The following is a 21115-nucleotide window of genomic DNA, read 5'->3' as shown; positions in this document are numbered from 1 at the left end:
AGTGAAGCCGAATGGGCAGTGTGTTTTTCAGCCAGCTTTGAAGCAGCAACCAAGTCACTTCCTAAGAGAGGAAAAGTGGCTTTTCCCGACATTTTCTAATTACCACCTTGACCCCACAGCGCCTTTACCAGCACTCTCTGACTTATTCCTGGAGACTTTGGGACACACTGGGCCTTTCCATAATGACACATTGGACATCTGACTACTGCATGCAGGGCAGAGCGTCACCATGTAATCACCTAGCCAGGCCTAGGGTACTTAGGCATGCCAAATTCTTCCCATTGTTACCGGTATTTCTGTACCTTTTCTTACGCTGGGCCAGAAGTCTACTTCCCCTACCTTGTGGACATACAACAGGAATGAGTACCCATGATGTATCTTAGTCTCAGGGAATGTGTCAGTTCAACTCCTTGGCCTTTACCAAGGTAGAGCCGTGCTGAAAGTGACTGTCCACTACTGTGTCCCCTGGGCTGTTATAAAGCTGTAGAAAAAGAGGTACGCCAAGAAGGGACACACTTCAGCTCCCTTCCCTCTTCGTAGGAAGAGTTGAAGCCTACTTTCTCTTTCACTTTTTGTTACTTAAAAGACACACTAGGGACTCACGGGACACATGCTCTCTCTCGGAAATGAAATTCAACGCGAGTGTCTTCAGCCTGCAAATACCATATAGGACTTGCACCCCTCGATCGACTCAGTCTTTACGGAGGCGGCTCACTCCACACTTTGCAGATGGGAAACTCTGGGGATTCTCATGAGGCTTGGGGTCACGTTCTCTTCCCCCTCTTGCTAGGGAGGGTCGTCGGATGACCTCCTACCATGCAATGGAGACCTCAAGGCTTCTTACGAGCAAGCTCAATTTTCTTCACGGAGGCATTCCTAGAAGTGACTTAAAGATGTGAAACATGAGTGTTTTTCAGGCAGCCTTGAGGCCTCCACTCTCTAGATTTGAAATGTGGAAACACAGCCCTTTGCAGTCTAGAACTAAAGCACTCCATTGACTCAGGCTTCATGGAAACAGCTGCACACCAAACTTTGCTGATTGGAAAACCTGGACCTTACCTTGAGGGTAGAGGTCAAGTTTAGTTTGCCCATTAACTAAAGTGCGCTTTGGGAGGAGCTAGTAGGAAGGAATTGAGACCACCCTGTCTCTTTTTTTTTTTTTTTTTTTTTGCCTTACAATGGTGTGTTAGTTTCTGCTTTATAACAAAGTTAATCAGTTATACATATACATATGATCCCATATCTCTTCCCTCTTTCATCTCCCTCCCTCCCACCCTCCCTATCCCACTCCTCCAGGCGGTCACAAAGCGCTGCTCTGATCTCCCTGTGCTATGCGGCTGCTTCCCACTAGCTATCTACCTTATGTTTGGTAGTGTATATATGTCCATGCCTCTCTCTCGCTTTGTCACAGCTTACCATTCCCCCTCCTCATATCCTCAAGTCCATTCTCTAGTAGGTCCGTGTCTTTATTCCTTTCTTACCCCTAGGTTTTTCATGACAGTTTATTTTTTCTTAAGTTCCATACATATGTGTTAGCATATGTTATTTGTCTTTCTCTTTCTGACTTACTTCACTCTGTATGACAGACTCTAGGTCCATCCACCTCACTACAAATAACTAAATTTTGTTTCTTTTTATGGCTGAGTGATATTCTGTTGTATATATGTGCCTCATCTTCTTTATCCATTCATCTGTTGATGGACACTTAGGTTGCTTCCATGTCATGGCTGTTGTAAATAGAGCTGCAATGAATATTTTGGTACATGATTCTTTTTGAATTATGGTTTTCTCAGGGTATATGCCCAGTAGTGGGATTGCTGGGTCATATGGTAGTTCTATTTGTAGTTTTTTTAGGAACCTCCATACTGTTCTCCATAGTGGCTGTATCAATTTACATTCCCACCAACAGTGCAAGAGTGTTCCCTTTTCTCCACACTTTGTCCAGCATTTGTTGTTTCTAGATTTTTTGATGATGGCCATTCTGACTGGTGTGACATGATATCTCATTGTAGTTTTGATTTGCATTTCTCTAATGATTAATGATGTTGAGCATTCTTTCATATGTTTGTTGGAAGTCTGTATATCTTCTTTGGAGAAATGTCTATTTATGTCTTCTGCCCATTCAGGATTGTGTTGTTTGTTATTTTGTTATTGAGCTGCATGAGCTGCTTATAAATTTTGGAGATTACTCCTTTGTCATTTGCTTCATTTGCAAATATTTTCTCCCATTCTGAGTGTTGTCTTTTGGTCTTGTTTATGGTTTCCTTTGCTGTGCAAAAGCTTTGAAGTTTCATTAGGTCCCATTTGTTTATTTTTGTTTTTATTTCCATTTCTCTAGGAGGTGGGTCAAAAAGGATCTTGCTGTGATTTATGTCATAGAGGTTCTGCCTATGTTTTCCTCTAAGAGTTTGATAGTGTCTCGCCTTACATTTAGGTCTTTAATCCATTTTGAGTTTATTTTTGTGTATGGTGTTAGATAGTGTTGTAATTTCATGCTTTTACATGTACCTGTCCAGTTCTCCCAGCACCACTTATTGAAAAGGCTGTCTTTTCTCCACTGTATATTCTTGCCTCCTTTATCAAAGATATGGTGACTATATGTGCATGGGTTTATCTCTGGGTTCATATGCTGAAAGCCCAGTCTTTAAGAAACTTTGTTCCTCTGGTGTGTAGGACTCATATTCACTTTCTGTATGGGAAAGAAAACTTCACCTGGATTTGAAAGGCCTTCACAATAGATATGCCGTTGGAACACAGAGCTTTGCTTAGCTTTCAAAATACCTCCCCAAAGGGCAGTCTCACAGGTCTCTTACACACACAGTGATAGTCCCTTCTTCGCACTTCAAGGATGCCTTCCACCGAGTGAAAAGACTCAGCGCGGAGTCGTTTTTTCTTAAGTACGGCAAGAAATAATGGGCCACATTCCTCACATGAGAAACATGCTTAACGATGCCGTCCTCATGCCTTTGCCTTCTAATAGATTTGGGCGCGCCTGGTTTAGCTCCACAGAGCATGGAAAACACAAAGGCTAGATTAACATGTCTTGGGAGCCAATCACTACATACGGCACACAAAAGGGATAAATTCCCTTCCCAGAAGGAGGACTGTTAGAGAAAATTTGTGCTGGTGCGAACGATCGCCTGCTGACTAAGGGGATACTTTTCCTTGTATACGTTTAGGGAGGACTTCGCTACTGTTACAGAGTCCAAGCTCGCTTTGCTTGCCGCACAACATGCCAATAAATTGTAGACGAGGCGTTGAGGCAAGGAATACGACTTTATTCAGAAAGCTGGCAGAGTGAGAAGCTTGCAGACTAATGTCTCAAAGTAACCATCTTATCAGGGTTTGGATTCCAGTTTTTATTATAGCCCAGAGAGTGGGAGGAAATGAGGAAGTAAAGTAAAATGGCCTTAAGTTTTGCAAATATCCCCTGGAATGGCCAGCCTCGGGGAGGGGATGTGTTAATTTCTTTCTTGTAGCCATCCACAGGTGGACAGGGTCTGGATGTTTCCCTGAACATAGGCACTTTGGTTTAACATTCAGGCAGAGGGGCAGGGTTCCACAAGGCAGGCTATTATGTATAAACAGTGTCTTTTTAGTGAACAACCGCAGTGGGAAGCAAATCTTAAAGTAAAATAAACAGATCCTACATGTAGTCAGATTTGGCTCTTCCCTGTTACACTACTATTCTCCATGAGGGATGCATTCTTGAAGAAAGCCTCAACATCACCTACCCCAACTCTAGTGGTTCTAGTCTGTGAAGCAAACCCCTCCCTGCTTCAGGCACTTCGGTTAAGTTCCAGGCATGGAAACCACTCTGTGCTCTCACCCAGCTTGTGAGCAACACAACCATTTCCTAAACGGGAGCCCAGCCTTTCCATGCAGTCGGGCAGGCCATCCCCTCCTATTTGGCTGTGGAACACAGAGCCTCCATCCAGCATTCCACTCGACGTGAGAACTCTTATTTGTTCATGGCTCTCTCGCACTGCATGAGGTACTCTAAATCCTCTGTCAATATCCCATTCCCTGAGAGCATCAGGGAGGTGACTCGTCCAGCATAGAAGGAACATGTACTTTTTCCTTATGGGAAAGAAGCCTTAGCCTGTACCTGAAATGCTTTCAATCTGCTTCACCTTTACAACTCAGAGCTTAACGTCCCTGGAATGTACATCTAGAAACAGCAGTATGACAGAGCTCTAAAACAAGATACCACAAGCTTCACCCTTCATGTACCTACCTCTTCCACTCAGTGAAAGAACAGATTCCATCCTTGTCCTATCTTATGTGAATAAACTGGTTAAATTTCATAGGTAAGAAACATGTTTCAATGGGCCCTCTCAAAGGCTTCGCCACCCAATTCCATGGAGTACCTTCGGCATAAGATCACCATCACATAAGAACGGCCAAAGCTAGGTTTAAAATTTTGCCGTACACATTGCTACTGACTATGGTTCACACACCAGTCCTCCTTTCCCTTCACAGAGAGAACCCTGTTAGAAACCTCGTGTGCCAGTTACTTTGTGGCAAAGAGATCTGATGGCAAAGGGGAAACTCGTCATTTTGTACGGGTTACTGGGTACATTGCTTGGATTCACTCGTGTGTACCTGTTTGGAAGAGTGACGCAGAGGCACCTGTACAAACACTCGTGTTACTAGCCTAAGAAATAAAACCTTAGGGGTTTCAGACAGAGGGTGAAGTCCAGGGCATTGCAACTTTGCTGTAGAGAAAAGTGCTCCCATGTAGCTTGTGAGATACATGTGTTTCCTAAATGGGAAACAAGCCTTCCCATACACTCTGAGAGGCTTTACTAATCTTGAGCTTTGGCACACAGTGCTACAGGAGTAGCTTTCCATGAACTGTCAGAAAGATTCCTTTTGCATGTCCCTCCCCCATTACCCTAGATACTCCTAACCCCTCGGGACAAGTTCCCCAGCTGCACGAACAATCAGTCCCTAGAAACCCACATCCCTCTACCTTGCAAGAAGCACATACATTTGCTGTCGGGGAAGGAAGTCTCATCTTTAGCTGAAAGACCAGGAATCCCTTTCACCTTTAGAAGACAGGAGCTAACCTACCATCAGGACCCTCTGGAAAGAGCAATATCCCAGAGCTCCTCAACAATATACCCCATGCTGCCACTTCCAGCACATCTTCCCCTGAGTGAAATCAGGCCATAAGAGTCGTTTCCTGAGGTAAGCAACAACAGTGTCCATTATCTATCTTGAAACACGTTTAACCATGCCATTGCAAAAGCTTTCCCTTCGAGTTGAAGGGAGCACACCTCGTTTAGCTCATCACCACGTGGGATGGTTCATGCTTGATTTACAAGTTAATGGACAGGTCATGCTACCTCTATATAGATGACACTCAAGTGAGAACTTCCTGTCACACAAAGAACACTGAAAGGCTCTGTGCTGGTGACTTGTTAAAAAGATCTTCTGGTGCATGCAGACAATCTTCATGGTATACAGGTGACAGAGGCCTGATTGCTTCCATTCTCATGTGGTTGTTTCTCCAACAGGTTTCAAAGCAGCCTATGCCAGCACTAGTGGTACTAGTCTGTGAAATGGTTATTGGACCGCTTAGAGTGCTCAGGTTGAAGACAGGGAGACATTCCAGACAGGGAAACAACCCCATGCCTAAAAGTTGTCTCATCCCAGCTTGTGAGAAACAGAACCATTTTCTAAACGTGATACTAGACTTTCCATGTCCTCTGATAAGGCTTCACTTCTCTCCATCCTCCAACCCGGAGAGAGCTCCACAGAGCTACTGGTAATATATACAATGGTAAGGGTGTGGGTCTCTCCCCCATTTAATGAGCTCCTTCACCTGTTTGGTATGTGACAAGTTCCATGCCCTGAAAGCCCAATCTCTTTGAAACTTTGTTCCTCTGGCTTGTAGGACACACATACATTTTCTCTATGTGAAAAAAGCCTTAACCTGTATTTGAAAGGCTTTTACATCCAATTCACCTTTCAAACACAGAGCTTCACTTGGCTTTCAAATACCTCTACAAAATGCAGTATCAGAGATCTGTAATACTTCCTGCTTCACACTTCATGGACACCTTCCACTTAGTGAATGGACATACTGTGGAGTAGTTTTTTTCTTATGTACCATAAGAAACACTCCTTACAGGAGACGCATGCTTAGCAATACCATCTACAAATCTTTAACTTCCAGTGGTTGTTGGCTCACGTTATTTAGCTCAACAGCACACTGGTAGTACAAGTGTCAGATTTACAGCTTTTGGGATCAAATCACTTCATACATCATAGAAAACGTTTAAATTCCCTTCACAAAAGGAACACTATTAGAGAAACTTTGTGTTTGTGGTATGTTGAAAGATCTTCTGCTGACTAAGGGGAAACTGTTGTATACATTTTTTTTTTGATGTGGACCATTTTTAGTCTTTATTGAATTTGTTACAATATTGCTTCTGTTTTTTATGTTTGGGGTTTTGGGCTGTGAGGCATGTGAGATCTTAGCTCCCCATCCAGGGATTGAATCTGTACCCCCTGCATTGTAAGACAAAGTCTTAACCACCGGACTGCCAGGGAAGTCCCTCGTTGTATACATTTTAATGAGGACTTTGCTACTACTATCCGTTAGCGACTCATTCTTGAAAAAAGACTCAACGTAGCTTACCCCAACTCTAGTGGTACTAGTCTGTGAAGTAACCCACGACCTGCTTCAGGTCCTTGGGTTAAGTCCCAGACATGGAAACAACCCTGTGCTCTCATCCATCTTGTGATAAACACTTTCATTTCCTAAAAGGGAAACCAGCCTTTCCATGCACTCTAGCAGGCCATTCCCTCCTATTTGGCCGTTGAACACAGAGCAACCATCCATCATTCCAATTGACGTGGGAAAGCTTTTTTTTCCAAAGACTTCTCAGTTGGAAGGTGAGCTCTTCTTGCCTGGAAGTCTGTTTCTTTTGTATTTCTTGATAACATTTTCACATAAGAGACCCTTAAAAGGTCATTGGATTTAATTACAAATACTATGATTTACTATATTAGAGGACTATATTAGAAGTCAATATTCTAAAAACTTACTGCCCCCACCTAAACTTATTTTAGGAACGCTTTTTTAGCTCTTCAAAAGTAACAACCCCAACTTCCTATACATAAACAGAGAGACTATACAACTATAATCAAGATGATTCCTAGGCAGGTAATGGCAGAGGAACTTTTATCATATTAACTGTTCCACAGATTGTTTAACTTAAAAAGAAAAAAAAGCGCTTCCCTGGTGGCACAGTGGTTGGGAGTCCGCCTGCCGATGCAGGGGACACGGGTTCGTGCCCTGGTCCGGGAGGATCCCACATGCTGCGGAGCGCCTGGGCCTGTGGGCCATGGCCGCTGAGCCTGCGCGTCCGGAGCCTGTGCTCCGCAACGGGAGGGGCCGCGACAGTGAGAGGCCCGCATACCACAAAAAAAAAAAAAAAAAAAAAAGTCTATTTAAAGGCCCTGAAGAACAAACAAAAGGAGTCAAGAACTGGACAGGATTTAATCACTGAAAGATCTCACTGGGTGCTATCCACATTTATAATGACTTTTCCCCTGAGGACACACCCTAGTCAGAAAACTGCAATATCATTGATTTGAGGTGTGAGAGAATGCAGTTTAGGGCTGTTAGAGTAGTTATAAATTAAGAAGGGAAATCCCAAGAAGGAGGGAGTCAAAGAGGAGAAACTCCCAAATCTGTGTGTAAGTCCTCAGCTGATCTCTGAGATGCATATAAGCAGCGGAAACTCCAAGAAGCCCAGTGGAAAGCAAGAGCTGGAAGTCTGAAAACAGAGCAGGGATCTCTTCTCCTTAACAGAAGGGATCAAAATTTGGGATTTCAGTCCTGCCAAGTTAAAAGTGTTTCGCAAACACTTTGAGCTTTCTACAGACCTGGACTAGAAGAAATACAAGCCTCCACATGTTCAAGATGATCAGCCAGTAATTTAACTGCCTTCCACTATTATTAGAATGAAGATAGTCATCCAGGTTAATGATGGGCACTTATTATACTTAAAAATATTATTCAGTGCTATTATTTCAAGAAGACTTATAAAGTGTGAAAAGAATCTAAAAAAGAATGAATATATGTATAACTGAATCATTTTTCTGTACACCTGAAACTAACACAACATGGTAAATCAAGTATACACCAATACAATTTAAAAAAAAAAAAAAGAAGACTTACAAAGCATAGAATTGGTAGGTGGTAGACAGGGTAAAATGGCTACTAGCACAGAGTGAATGAAAGAAAAAAGCCACTGGCACCCAGTCTAGAGTAAGAGAATGTGTTAAACAGACATAATAAGCTTTAAAATATTATAAAACATGAATTTATTTACAAACAAAATGAAACTATAATATTTGAACAAACTTTTTAAAAAGGTCTATCTTTCATTCTTATAAAGAACAGGATTACTTAAAAATCAGTTTTAAATGACATGAACCACAACATAATTTTAGAAGTAAAAAACATTTTACAGAATGGTATCTGACAAAAACAAAACTTAAAAGCATCTAGAATATATATTGATAGAGTTTTTTAAAAGATCAAACTTTTCCAGTCACATTGTTTTGAAAAATTCCGAAGTATGCCATGTTTAACCAACAGTTTGCTTCCAAATAGGAGTCTCCTTGGAGAAACTAAGTATCAATTTTCAAACAACTATGCTCCCCCATTTGGTTGCTGGAATCATTCCGATTAAAACACAGATCTTTACTTCAATGTAAATTAATATGGCTAAAGACGCCAATCCTGAGTTGTTTTCTTTTTTCTCCATTAAATTCACTAGTACACATACATATCACTTTGAAGCACCATCAAAAAGAGAAATGGAAGACACAATAGCAGATGGAAGATTATCTGCCTCTGGAAGAGCCAAAATTAACGCAGACTTCATTTTCCTGATCTATAAAGGAGTATAACCACATCCTCCATGATTATTTCTCTTTCTAAAATGCTACATATTTGAAGGCAGACTTTGTGCCCTTCCTCCTGTCCCCTACATCCCCCCACCAATTGATAGTAATTAACATGGATTCTGGAGTCGGCTTGCCCAGGTTTGAATCCCAGCTCAGCCAGTTATTTTGTGATCTTGGACAAAATACTTAAACTCTACTCAGTTTCCTAATGTGTAGAGTGGGGATATTAACAACAGTACTGATCCACAGAGTTGTTATGAGGCATAAACAAGATAATGTGGGTAAAGCACTTAAAACAGTGACTGATACAATGTATATAAGTTTTCAAATCTGTCTTCACCATCATTCACTGCTTATGGGAAGAGATCTTGACTATGCCATATGAAGAAAAGAATGTCATATGGGAAGATATATTAGGTTAAATCACCAAATATATGAATACAAAACACAAAAATTACTTTTTAAACATTTACCTTAGCTTCATACAATTCGGGAAACATTTTAAAAAATATTTTAATAAACAGACATGGATGCTATAAAATACTTTGTGGACCAAAACTTAAAACTCTAGAGAAAAGTTAACTCAGACAATAAGTTTAAGTACAAAAACACCTGGAAATGTAGCACAGTATCACCACCTAGTGGATACTGCATTAAAAAATCTTACAGATGGTGCTTGCCCTACTTATTTGTAAGGCGAAAAGCCTTTTCAAATAAAAGCACATTCTATTTACGAATGTAACGGGTATTACAAAATAGAAAATAAATTATTTTAATAGCAGTACTGTCCAGCACTATAGCTAAAATACCTCATACTAAGTCTGTATCTCGAATTTGTTTCTAAAACAAGGGAACAGAGTTAAAAGTAGTTTTTTTTTTCAGAAATTTAAAATGTCAGTCACCATACAAGCCACCAGATATACTTCACCATGACTTCGCAATTAATGCAGAAAATATTACCCATAAAAAACTTAGGAATTTCAAACCACAGTGTTGTAAGGTATCTTAAAAAGTCATTTTATTCTACCTACTTGCTATCTGAATCTCTTCTGAAGCATCCTTGATAAACAGAATCTTGGCTCCAGAAAGTATAGGTAAACTTACTTTTTTTCTGGGCCCGTTCCCCTGCAGAGACTAAACAATTAGAAAATGTATGTTTTTCATGAGTTGAAATCTGTTGGCCTTTGATTTACAGGTGTGAATAGTCCAATCCTTCCAAAGAATTATTCCTCAACTATGAGATCTTACAAAGTTATGGGATCTCTGCTCTTCCAAGTTAAACATCTATATATTCTTTTAGCTATTTCTCTTCAACAGAACTATAAACACTCATCATCTGTTCATGCTCCTTTAAACAGTTCTATCATTTCTAAAAATGACTGCATCCAATATAAAAAATAATATGCCATGAATGGTCTGGCTATTGAAGAGCAAGGACAGATTACCACCTCTCTCTCCATATTCTACTTCTCTTAAGGAAAAACTTTCATGGTGAGGCAGAGTAGCAGCCAAAAACTCAAGGCTTGGAAGTCAGACCAATCTGTGTTATTAAGTAGTTAACTGATGCAAGTTACCTGATGTGTTTGACTTTTAGTTTCTCCAGCAGTCAAACAGAAATCAACATCTGCCTCATATAAATAAGATCAAATGAGACAGCATTTGTAAATCAGCCAGTATAATGCCTAGCACACTATAGGTGTTCAATAAATAATAGCAATTATCATTATTACTTTTCCTCCCTCTTCTTCATTTTGCATATGCCATACACACACATATATGGTTCAACTGAACTGAAATGACTTAAGTTTCAGTGAAAAATCAATGCAATGTGTAATATTTTTCTCATCAGAAAAATACAGTATCTCTATTGGTCTGATGGTGGTGCAGAGTTCAAATTAAAGTAATATTAAATTCAACAAATGCTCATTTTTTTAAAAGCACAATATAAGGATATTTTGGATTACTTCACTGTGACAAAATTTCTTATCCTAGAAATAATTTCCAAATAGTAAAGAATTTAGTGTTGGATTTAGGAATATGTGTTAACAAATATATCCTCCATTTATCCATTTTTTATAATTTTCTCAGCTATACAGGTTTTAGTATATTGGAAATGTTGTCTTGTTGTCAACATTTAAATACATTAAAAAGTACCCTAAATAACAGTTATCCCTAAAGTAGCAAAATTCAGCATAAGTAAAACAACATAAACTATTCATAATTGGTTGAAATCTCTTTGCCCTTAAAAGTTTGATAATGATCAAGAATTCTGCTGCTATTATAATGGTAGATAGTAACTTATTTTTCTTATTTTAAATAAACAGCAATAGTTTTGAAATCACATCCTATTAGAAAAACAACACATATTTTCAAGTAAATACATGTGTAAGTATTAAACACTAGAGTAAATTAAAAATTTTAAAACTAGGTCAGGAAGCTTAGGCACAAAAGGGTTAGAATGTCTCATTATCAAATATGTGATTTATTTCCTGAAATTAGTTTATGGTTATATATCATACTTCTTCTAGGATGTTCACTTCATTCCATACTAAAAAAACTTCATTCAGCATACATTTACTTAATATTTATTATATGACATATTTATGAACTTTATGGATATACAGCAGGGGTTGAGTTCTTTTTGAAATAAGGCTAGATGGCACTGACTTAAGACAAATACTATTCTCATTTGAAGGGAGGACCAAAGGTTAAACCACTTGCTTTATCGATTCCAAAACCACAATCAAATACAGAACTCCTATGCTTTTTCTAGTCCATGGTTAAGTCATATTTAAATTTCCATTAAATAAAACTTATTCATATTATTTGCATGATGCTTCTTTCTTGTTTTTAACGAAATTCTAATTATTTTTAAAATAATAAATGCTCTCTAACCTAATGAACTTGCATTGATTTCTTTATAGAAATATTTTACTTGAAAGTGAGCCTAAAGTAATAGTCCACTATTTAGAGGGTACAGATAAAAATTGCGTATCTCTTTTCTTTTCCTTTCCTGGTCGTCAAACAATTATAAAGAAAAAGAAATGTCAAGCCCAGTGGCGGTTGAATTCAAACTAGAAATACACTATATTATTTATTTATTAGAAATAAACTGAATTAAGCCATTTTTATTAAGGTACGTTGTGACAGGCTAAGCACATTCCTGAAATAACTCTAAGAAGGAGGAAGAGACCAGAAAGCTAACATAATTTCTCTTGCCAAAATGACATGCTATGCTTAAACTGAGAAATGACTGTATCAATATTTCCAAATAATTTACATACATAGATGCATTAGAAAAGATTTCTAGGTATCCACTAAAAGAAAATATAAATGTGAGGAAACACAACACATTGGAACCTTCCTAATGCTATATAGAGATAATACTCTATATCTACAGAATTTCATACAAGGTAGAAAAAGTCCAAAAAGATGTATTACTGGGCCTAAAAAACTTACGGACCAAATCTTATGATATTCTTTAAAATAACCCCATTTAGGGCTTCCCTGGTGGCGCAGTGGTTGAGAGTTCGCCTGCCGATGCAGGGAACACGGGTTCATGCCCCGGTCCGGGAAGATCCCACATGCCGCGGAGCGGCTGGGCCCGTGAGCCATGGCCGCTGAGCCTGTGCGTCCGGAGCCTGTGCTCCGCAACGGGGGAGGCCACAACAGTGAGAGGCCCGCGTACCGCAAAAAACAAAAAACAAAAAAAACCCCAAAACCCATTTATAGACTTTAATAACAATAACTGCAAGGCCCCACAGGGTCTCTAGCTTATCAATACTTTTTTTTTTTTTTAAGAATTACCTTCTAATCATTAAGTCTAATTTTTTAAAAAATAATATCAAACATATCTATTTGGTAACTCTTGAAAAAGAGTCAAAACACATATAACTTCAGGATGTTTCTAAAAGCAGCTCTGTAGAGCACCTTTTAATTCACAGCATTCCAAAAGATCTCTTAAAAGGGCAGGGACTCAACACTTAAAAATGAATTAGAACAATGATTCCTTTAATACATGGAGTAGAATAGTTTCCTCCTTCTTGCCAGACTAGAGAGAAAAAGGTTTTTTTTTGTCTCAGAAATATGCCTAAAAAACAAAAGCCTTGCACCAATGGCATCAGATAAGAAATTTCTTTTTCCTAAATTGCACATTTGGGGGAGAATTTTGACTTCATATCTCCATTATAAAATAATTATTTGAGTGTGCTTTCTTGTCTAATTAAAGAAAAGTTTCGGTAAAAACATTTGTCCTACAGTCACTGTTATAACTAAAGAGTCAATCTACTTTCTAAGCACTAAATAGAGTACAGCTTGGCCCCAAAGAGTGTGTAAAACCAGACTTTGCATTTATTACTCAAGACTACACTTGTATTTTTACCTGTGCATAATTTTATATTGCAAATGAACAGTACCTTCCAAATCCACTCATTATTTAAAACCCAGAGAAAGCATAATCCAACACTTAAGACAGTTCACACAGTTATTGAAAAGTTTACAAATGTAAAACTGGATTAAAAAATGAATTCTAGTTACAGTTCTAAGTTTACATGTCAATGTTAGCATATCCAAATAATACTTCTCTATTAGGGAATGACAACCCAATGAATGTACTCCAAATAGCAGACACAGAATCCAAAATTAATCCCACCAAATCCTACCCAAGCATTTGTTCCCTAATCTACAAAATAAGACTAGATCAAATAATTTCTAAACTTCCTTTAAATTCTAACGTTTTTTGGATAATGGAATCAAATACCAGTTACTTTTAGTTTTATAATTATGTGACCCTGCAAGTCACTTGTTTTTAACCTCTCTGAAAAGATGCAATTTTATTTAAAATATCTCATCAAAAATTTATTTCCTACAAGTTTTATGAAATTTATTGTAAAATCTCCTTTGGTAACTTTGGTGGGTTAAAAAGTGCCCCACAAAAAGATAGGTCAACTTGGAACCTGTAAATATGACCTTATATGGAAAAAGAGTCTTTGTAGACATAATTAAGTTAAAGATCTGAACACACAATTATCCTGGATTAGGGTGGGCCCTAAATCCACAGACATTGTCCTTGTAAGAGAAAGAAGATGGGAGGAAGGCCATGTGAAGACAAAGGCAGATACTGGAGTGATACATCTATAAACCAAGGAACACCATGGACTGCAGAAGGTAGGAGAGAAGCATGGAATGGATTCTCTTTTACAGCCTCCAAAAGCAACCAACACTGCTGACATCTTAATTTTAGGCTTCCAGCCTCCAGAATTCTGAAATTTTTTTTAAGCCACCAAACTTGTGGTAATTTGTTACGGCAGCCAAAGGAAACTGATAAAGTAGTGTATTTCAGAAAGAAAAGCCCTTTTAAAAGGTATTATTATCAATACAATTTATCTTTGCTCATGATATATTTCATATTAGGAACGGTGAAAGGACTTCATCATTTCTAGATTTTTAATAAAAATCAACAATTTGATTCCTAGATAAACACAGAAAAGCCTCTATTTTACAACATTTACTATCTATGTGAGTCTATTTTACCTTATGATTGAAATTATATTTACTAAAATGCTAAACAACTTTTCAATCAATAATATTACCTAATCATTTGTAAATATTTTTCAAAGACTTTGCTACTTTTTCTGAAGAGAATTAATAAATAAACTTGTATACAAAAAAGTTTCCAAGCTTTTTGAGTGGCCAACAGTATCAAAGAAATATCATGAGATAGCTATGAATAATTTTACTTTCCCATCATTATTCAGGCTTATGGAGCAAGTCTTAAACTTTTCTCAGTTCTTTACCATTTAACTTCCTTGGGTCATAGATAGATAGATAGATAAATATACATATATATATATATATATGTATATATATATACATATTTCACATATATATATTTAAAATACATATTTCTGATATTTAAAGCACAAAAAATCTGATGTGATCTGCGGATCACCATGGTGCCTAAAAGAAATTTAAAAATTTCTACGTAGTTTTCATTATGGAAATAGTCTAAATAATAAGTCTATTTTTAGAGTTCAACATGTTTCTGATATTACCACATAAACCTCTGAATGTCCTGACTATTTGGCCACTGAAAAGTTTTATTCAGAAAGATATAAAAAGTTAGGAAATTCACAACTGCATAGCAACCCAGCTCACAAACAAGTCTGGATGTAGGTGGCAGAGGTATGTTAAGCCTATAAATAACATAGGGTAAAATGAAGTAACGAAATTCTAGCAGTTTCTGAGGTACTATAACGGTGAATAAGCATATGAAAAACATTAAATTCCAGAATATCGACTTTGATTTCAATGAGTCAGCGATACTCCAACCGGCAAATATATAAACTGGAACTAACAAATATTTCACAATTTCATATCTTTGAAAAACTCTTTTCCACACATAGAATGTATAATGTCTATTATCTGCTAGCAAGTATTTATGAGCATAAGTAAATTTCCAAACTAAAAATATGGAGACTAAAGTAATCACAAAAAACTGAATTCTCCGTTTCCAAACTAAGCAAAGAAAAGACCTGATTTTCTTAAGAGACAGTAGGTGAGGAAAGGAAAAAAAGAGAGTAAAAGAGAAAAAGTAGAATAGCTGAGGAAAGTGTAGGCAGGCTTCATGACTACTCCGGTCACCAATAACAATTCCACCATTAACTACCACAAAAGCACAAAACAGAAACATTAGAAGGATGTAGGGCCAAGTCAAAAGGAAAAGCATACTCAAGTTCTTAAAGGACATGGAATAAGCCAAAAGGAACTGAAGAATTTTCCTGAATTCTGAAAATGGTCCTTTAATAGAGGGAAGCTTCTCTTCTTTCTTCTTTTGTAGCTCGGTTTTCCAAGCTTCAGTCAACTTTTGTGCAATGACGTTTCCTGCGCAGAAGATAGCCCAGATGATATTTGTTTGACGAAACATGAAGCCACAAAATCCAAGCAAGGCTGAAGTTTTATGATTTCCATAAAGACACATCAAGTAGGCAAAAAGAGTAAAAAACATGGATCCTGCTTCTGTATAATAAAGGAAGTTAAAAAAATAGAGTGTGGGAAATACTGCTAATGTTAATGTTGACAAGATTCTCTGGATACTTGAGGCAGCCTACAAGAAGAGAAAACATAGTTCACAATAAAACAAATAGGCTGTTTCTGCTGAGCTAATGAACTAAAAAACAAAAAACTGCCTGACTCTTATTCAAAAAAAATATTCAACATTAATGTTATTTCTGGCTTTGCAAAAACACAGTATGTATTTATAAGGGCACTTTCTGATACTTTTTAGTTACACCTAGCAGTTTGGAAAGCAGTAAGACAATACATGTGTGTGTCAAAGCCTACAATACTTTGAATCATTCAACAAATAGTTAAGGAGTTATTGTGTGCAAGACAATGACCTCAGTTCTATGGGGAACACGGAGACAAATGGAACACAGTGCAGGTGGTTCCATTTCAGTGAGCTTATCTTCGTGCCTTCCATAAGCATTCACTTAGCCATCATCACCAATTTCTTTTAAAGATATCCCTTCAAAACTGTGCACTAGAGAGAATATAAATATGTATATAACATTTATACCACTATACACAATGATCTTACTATTTTATGATGAAATTACAGGGATCTTCCTGAAAATAGTGGGCCTAGTCTAAAGTTTTAGACATCTTCTTTTGGGCTGATAGTCTCAGGTAGAATTTGAAAGTATTCTTATCTCCTTGAATTCTATCATCCAGTTAATCTAAATCACCAAGCCAAACCATGCCATTACCTTGATTAAAATTAAGGGCTGTCCATCACCTATTAGATAAAGTTTAAAATGCTTTCCATGACATAAAAATATATTTGTGACTTCTCCCCTACCTTCTTCTACAGACTTCTGCAGCCTCACATCCCTGTACTTTATAATCTTATAATTCCAAATAGCAATTCCCTGCATCTTGTTGTTTAATGCCTTTCTACTTTTGCTTATGCTGTTAATCCTGTCAGGATTCATTCCCATCCTACAGTCCTATCTGTCATCAAGATTCAGCTCAGGTACCATCTTCTCTGTGAAGCCTTATCCAATGCCACCCACACCTCTCCCTCCCAGTCAGGGTGCAACAAGTGCTCCTCTGCTCCTTCTCTGTATCCTCATAGCGTTTTATAGCTATTGCTCTCTCATAATTTACACTATTGAAATCATCTCTTTAAGCTAAAAGTAACTATTATAATTAATATTTATTGATTCCTTACTATATACCAGGCAATATTCTAAGCACCTTCCATTTATTAAGCTCTTCTACTCTTTAGAACAGTCCTATGAGGCACAGTCTATATTTTTCCTATTTAACTGACGAAAACAAGGAGTCACTAAGGGGTAACCTGCAAAGTAACACAATTAGTAAGTGGATAGAATTCAAACCCAGGTAATCCACCTCCAAGGCTTGCATTCTTAAATCATAAAAAATTGCTTGGGGGCTTCCCTAGTGGCGCAGTGGTTGAGAGTCCGCCTGCCGATGCAGGGGACTCGGGTTCGTGCCCCGGTCTGGGAAGATCCCACATGCCGCGGAGCGGCTGGACCCGTGAGCCACGGCCACTGAGCCTGAGTGTCCGGAGTCTGTGCTCCGCAACGGGATAGGCCACAACAGTGAGAGGCCTGCGTATCGCAAAAAAAAAAATAAATAAAAAAAAATTGCTTGGTAACCTCTGTTTCCCCTAATGAAGATATAAGTTTTATAAGAAAAAGACTGTGTCATTTACCTCTGTAATCTCAGCGCTTAGCATACTGAGATATTTACTGAACTGGTTTAATTCATGAAAATTTATAGATTTTATAAATAAATAAGAGTAATTCAAGTATTTAAACACAAGTATCTTCTAAAATGGGGGTAGGGGACTTGCTTTATCTTTACAAAAGATACACAAATATTAAATGTTAAATACATTTTTCACCAAATTTCATAAAACAAATTCACCATAATTGTGGAATTGACTGTACATAAACTTAAATATAATAAATTATTTTGAAAACAAACCTTGTGCCTGGGTTGCACCTTGTGGAGAAGCAAATATAGTAAATAGAAGTTGCCAACACTGAAGAGAAGATTAACAAATCTGAGCATTCCAATGGAGCAGACAACGTGTTCTGACCATCCGAAGATCCAACTGGCAGGTTTGACCACTCCAACTGACAGCAGGTATAAGCCAGGTAATGTAGTAATCATGGGGTCCCACTTAAAAAAAAAGGTCAACAATGAAGCAAAGCAAGAGGTAATACTGATAGGACTGACACAGAGATGTCATCTTTACCAATAATCAGGCATTTTGGGAAGTTATCCTAAGTCACAGTTAAATGAGCAAATCAGATGCCTCCTCTAAAGAAAAGTTTATCTTATGTTTTGTCCCTGTACCTGCTTTGTGATTGTTAAGGTACAAGCAACCAGCAGACAACAACTTAAACTCAGTTTCTATTTTCCAAGATATACTCTTTGGAGGGCCTGTAATTTGGTGATTGAATTGCAAATGCTCCAGTTTTAAAAAGCCTGGAATCACCCTCTGGAACTCGGATGGATTTAGAGAAAAAAATGTTTAAAGAGATTAAAGCACAGGATCCATAATGACAACTACAATGTAGAGAGCCATGAATTGTGCTAAATCCTCTGTATATAATCCTGCAACAAGCTCTATAGTAGATACAATTTTACTGTCATTTTCAGATGAGTAACCTGAAACTCAGAAAATTTCCAAGCGACATGACTAGTAAATAACAGTGCCAAGATTTAAAATCAGGTCTTCTCTAACTATAGACTTTATATTTCTAACCACTACTCTACAATGACTTCACCAGAAGAGAAGGATATGTCTGTTTTTGTACCCATATCTACACAACTATGTAGCCAAATATATACTCAAACATGCTGGCACTTCACTGGTTGCCAGTTTATCTAGTTAACAGAAGGTTGCTAAAAACACCAAGGATGGAATTAATGTAACTTGTCACTTCTTAGTAGCTGAAGATTCCCCCCTCCCCCTCCTATCCGACTCCCAAAATACACAGTGAGATGCTTGACAGGTGAGCTAAAGTGAAATTTTCTGACATTTCCTAGAAGCAATCCAATGCCTCTAATCCCGGGACTGGCAAAGAAAAACTAGGATAGCTTTCATCATTAGCCAAAAAGAGGGGCAGTAACTCAGTTCCCCATTAGTTAATCTCCCAGAGCTTTTCTTGCTAGGAGACAGATCTGCTGTTTATTCATTCATTTAGCAAATATTTTACAGATCTCAGAGACAGGAACAAAAGATTACCCAGTTCCTTTCCTGTTTGGAGTGGAGGGAGCTAAGGATAAAGGTAGGAGAAATTAGAACTGGGGCCAGCTCTTCCCTTTCTAGCCTGTCCGAGGGTGCAGACAGGTTGAGGATCCCACCTGCGAGAGGGAGAAATGGCCCTCACAGTAGCGCTGTGCCTGCGGCAGGTGGAAGATCTCGTCCATGTAGGGCTCTCGCAGCGCCCGACTGAAAGCAGAGAAAAGGAGGCAGGACACTAAAAAGGTACAGCTCAGGGCTGCCGAGAAATAGTAACCCTCCAGCTGCGCCATTCCTGCCCGCATAGCCAAGAATCTAGTCCTGGAAAATATGTGCTGGATTCTCAGGTCCCCAAAGTCGAGTCTGACATTCGGGCTCGAAATGGGCGCGCAAGGAGGGACTGGCCGGAGGGAACTGAGCATAGCCGGAAGGCAAAGGATGCTGGGAAGAGCGGACCCTGAGCTTCCGGAAGGGTCGGGTCACTGTTTTCCGAGCGAGGAGTTTAGGTAACGCACCGGACCGTTGCCCTGTCAATCACGTTGCGCAGGGCGCACTGAGTGGTCAGAGCAGCCGGAAGGGGCAGACCTCGGGGTATCTGAGGGCGCTGGAGTTGCGCAGCTTGTTGCTTTGAAATGAAAGCAGCTGCTTATCCTGAAGGTCTTTGTTGGCTTTTTTCCTGCTGGTCCCATTTCTCACCAGAAGGTGGCGGCATTTCCACACGTTTGCAATCTCCAAGCTCTAAAAATTTGCACATTCCCCCGCCCAGGTTATTTTTTTCTCTCAAGTGATCTGAATTACTAAAACATTCAGTTCCAAGGCATTTGATTTCATCAACTTTGGAGGGTGGGAGGGGGAGCGTTGGTTGTGGAAGTTTCAGATTAAAACTTGAAGGTCCAGAGAGACCCTTTACTGATGAATGAACTTTACTAAGTCATTTTTAGATTAAAAGAGAGCTCTTTCAAAATGTCGGTACTCTGAACGAGGATTTATTTACATCATCACTCATAGTGCATTCGGATAGGCAGATCACAGTACTCTACGGCAGTTGAGGAAAGCAGTATTTTAGAAATTGGTGTGTTTTAGTTAAGGAAGGCGTCTCTGTGCCTGTAAGTTTGATTGTTCTTAACATCTCTATTGCAGCGTTCTGTTTTTCCTACTAAATAATAAGCATGAGCATCTTAATGGTTGGCACTATGTAGCATTTATATTTGTAGTCCCCAGAATGGCTTTCATATATTAGACACTTAAATTCGAAGACTTTTATAGTTTGCGTTGACTTCCCACAATTCCAATATTGGGGGTTGGAGGCTGGAGGTGAGAGAAAGTATTTGAAGAATGCTGGAGATAAATTATGTTTTGTAATTTTACCTTGTGCTAGCAGGCAATGTTTTGTAGAAAAATGATCTCTTGGATAACCTCAGTCACTGTTGTCTTTGGTGGGAATAAATAAAAATGAGTCAGGATATTTTTAGAGTTGCAAACCTCAGGGTTTTCAGTTCAACTCTTTCTCTGGGTCAAAGTTAATTCACACTCTCCAATTTAAGAAACTTTCTCAAATTAAGCTGACTGCCTCTCTATTCAGTCTCTGCAATTTCCTTATTAATAAGAGGGGTATGAAGTGAATATGTGGTGGAATAAGAACATGTATAAACCACTGGAATAAAATCATGTCAGGATCCTACTGTGATACATAGTTTTGTTTCCCCTATTCTCTCCCATTTTATTATTTAGTCCATGCTGTACTTAATCTATTTGAAATCATGTTCAGATGATCTAGGCTTCAAGAGGTTGATATGATCTACAAGTAACTGACTCCAGAACCCATGACTTTCTCAATTATGATATACATACTGTAGGGGCAGAAAAATATCTTTTTCCTCTACTCTTGTTACTGAACTCAGGTCT

The 21115-nt window shown here is 38.5% G+C and overlaps 1 protein-coding gene across 1 annotated transcript; it reads right to left on the bottom strand.

Annotated features, from left to right (window-relative positions):
* Positions 1–6383: 6383 nt before the first annotated feature.
* On the bottom strand, positions 6384–19764 carry LOC101285322 (ALG10 alpha-1,2-glucosyltransferase). Its single transcript, XM_033415073.2, has 3 exons — positions 19333–19764; positions 17944–18141; positions 6384–16036 (listed from the first exon to the last, which is right to left on the bottom strand). The coding sequence occupies exons 1-3, from the start codon at positions 19630–19632 to the stop codon at positions 14981–14983; spliced, it is 1554 nt and encodes a 517-aa protein (XP_033270964.1). The 5' UTR covers positions 19633–19764; the 3' UTR covers positions 6384–14980.
* Between the last annotated feature and the right edge of the window lie 1351 nt (positions 19765–21115).

Source organism: Orcinus orca, chromosome 11, assembly GCF_937001465.1.
Source record: "Orcinus orca chromosome 11, mOrcOrc1.1, whole genome shotgun sequence".
Lineage (NCBI taxonomy): Eukaryota > Metazoa > Chordata > Mammalia > Artiodactyla > Delphinidae > Orcinus > Orcinus orca.
This window is presented reverse-complemented; position numbering and strand designations above follow the sequence as displayed.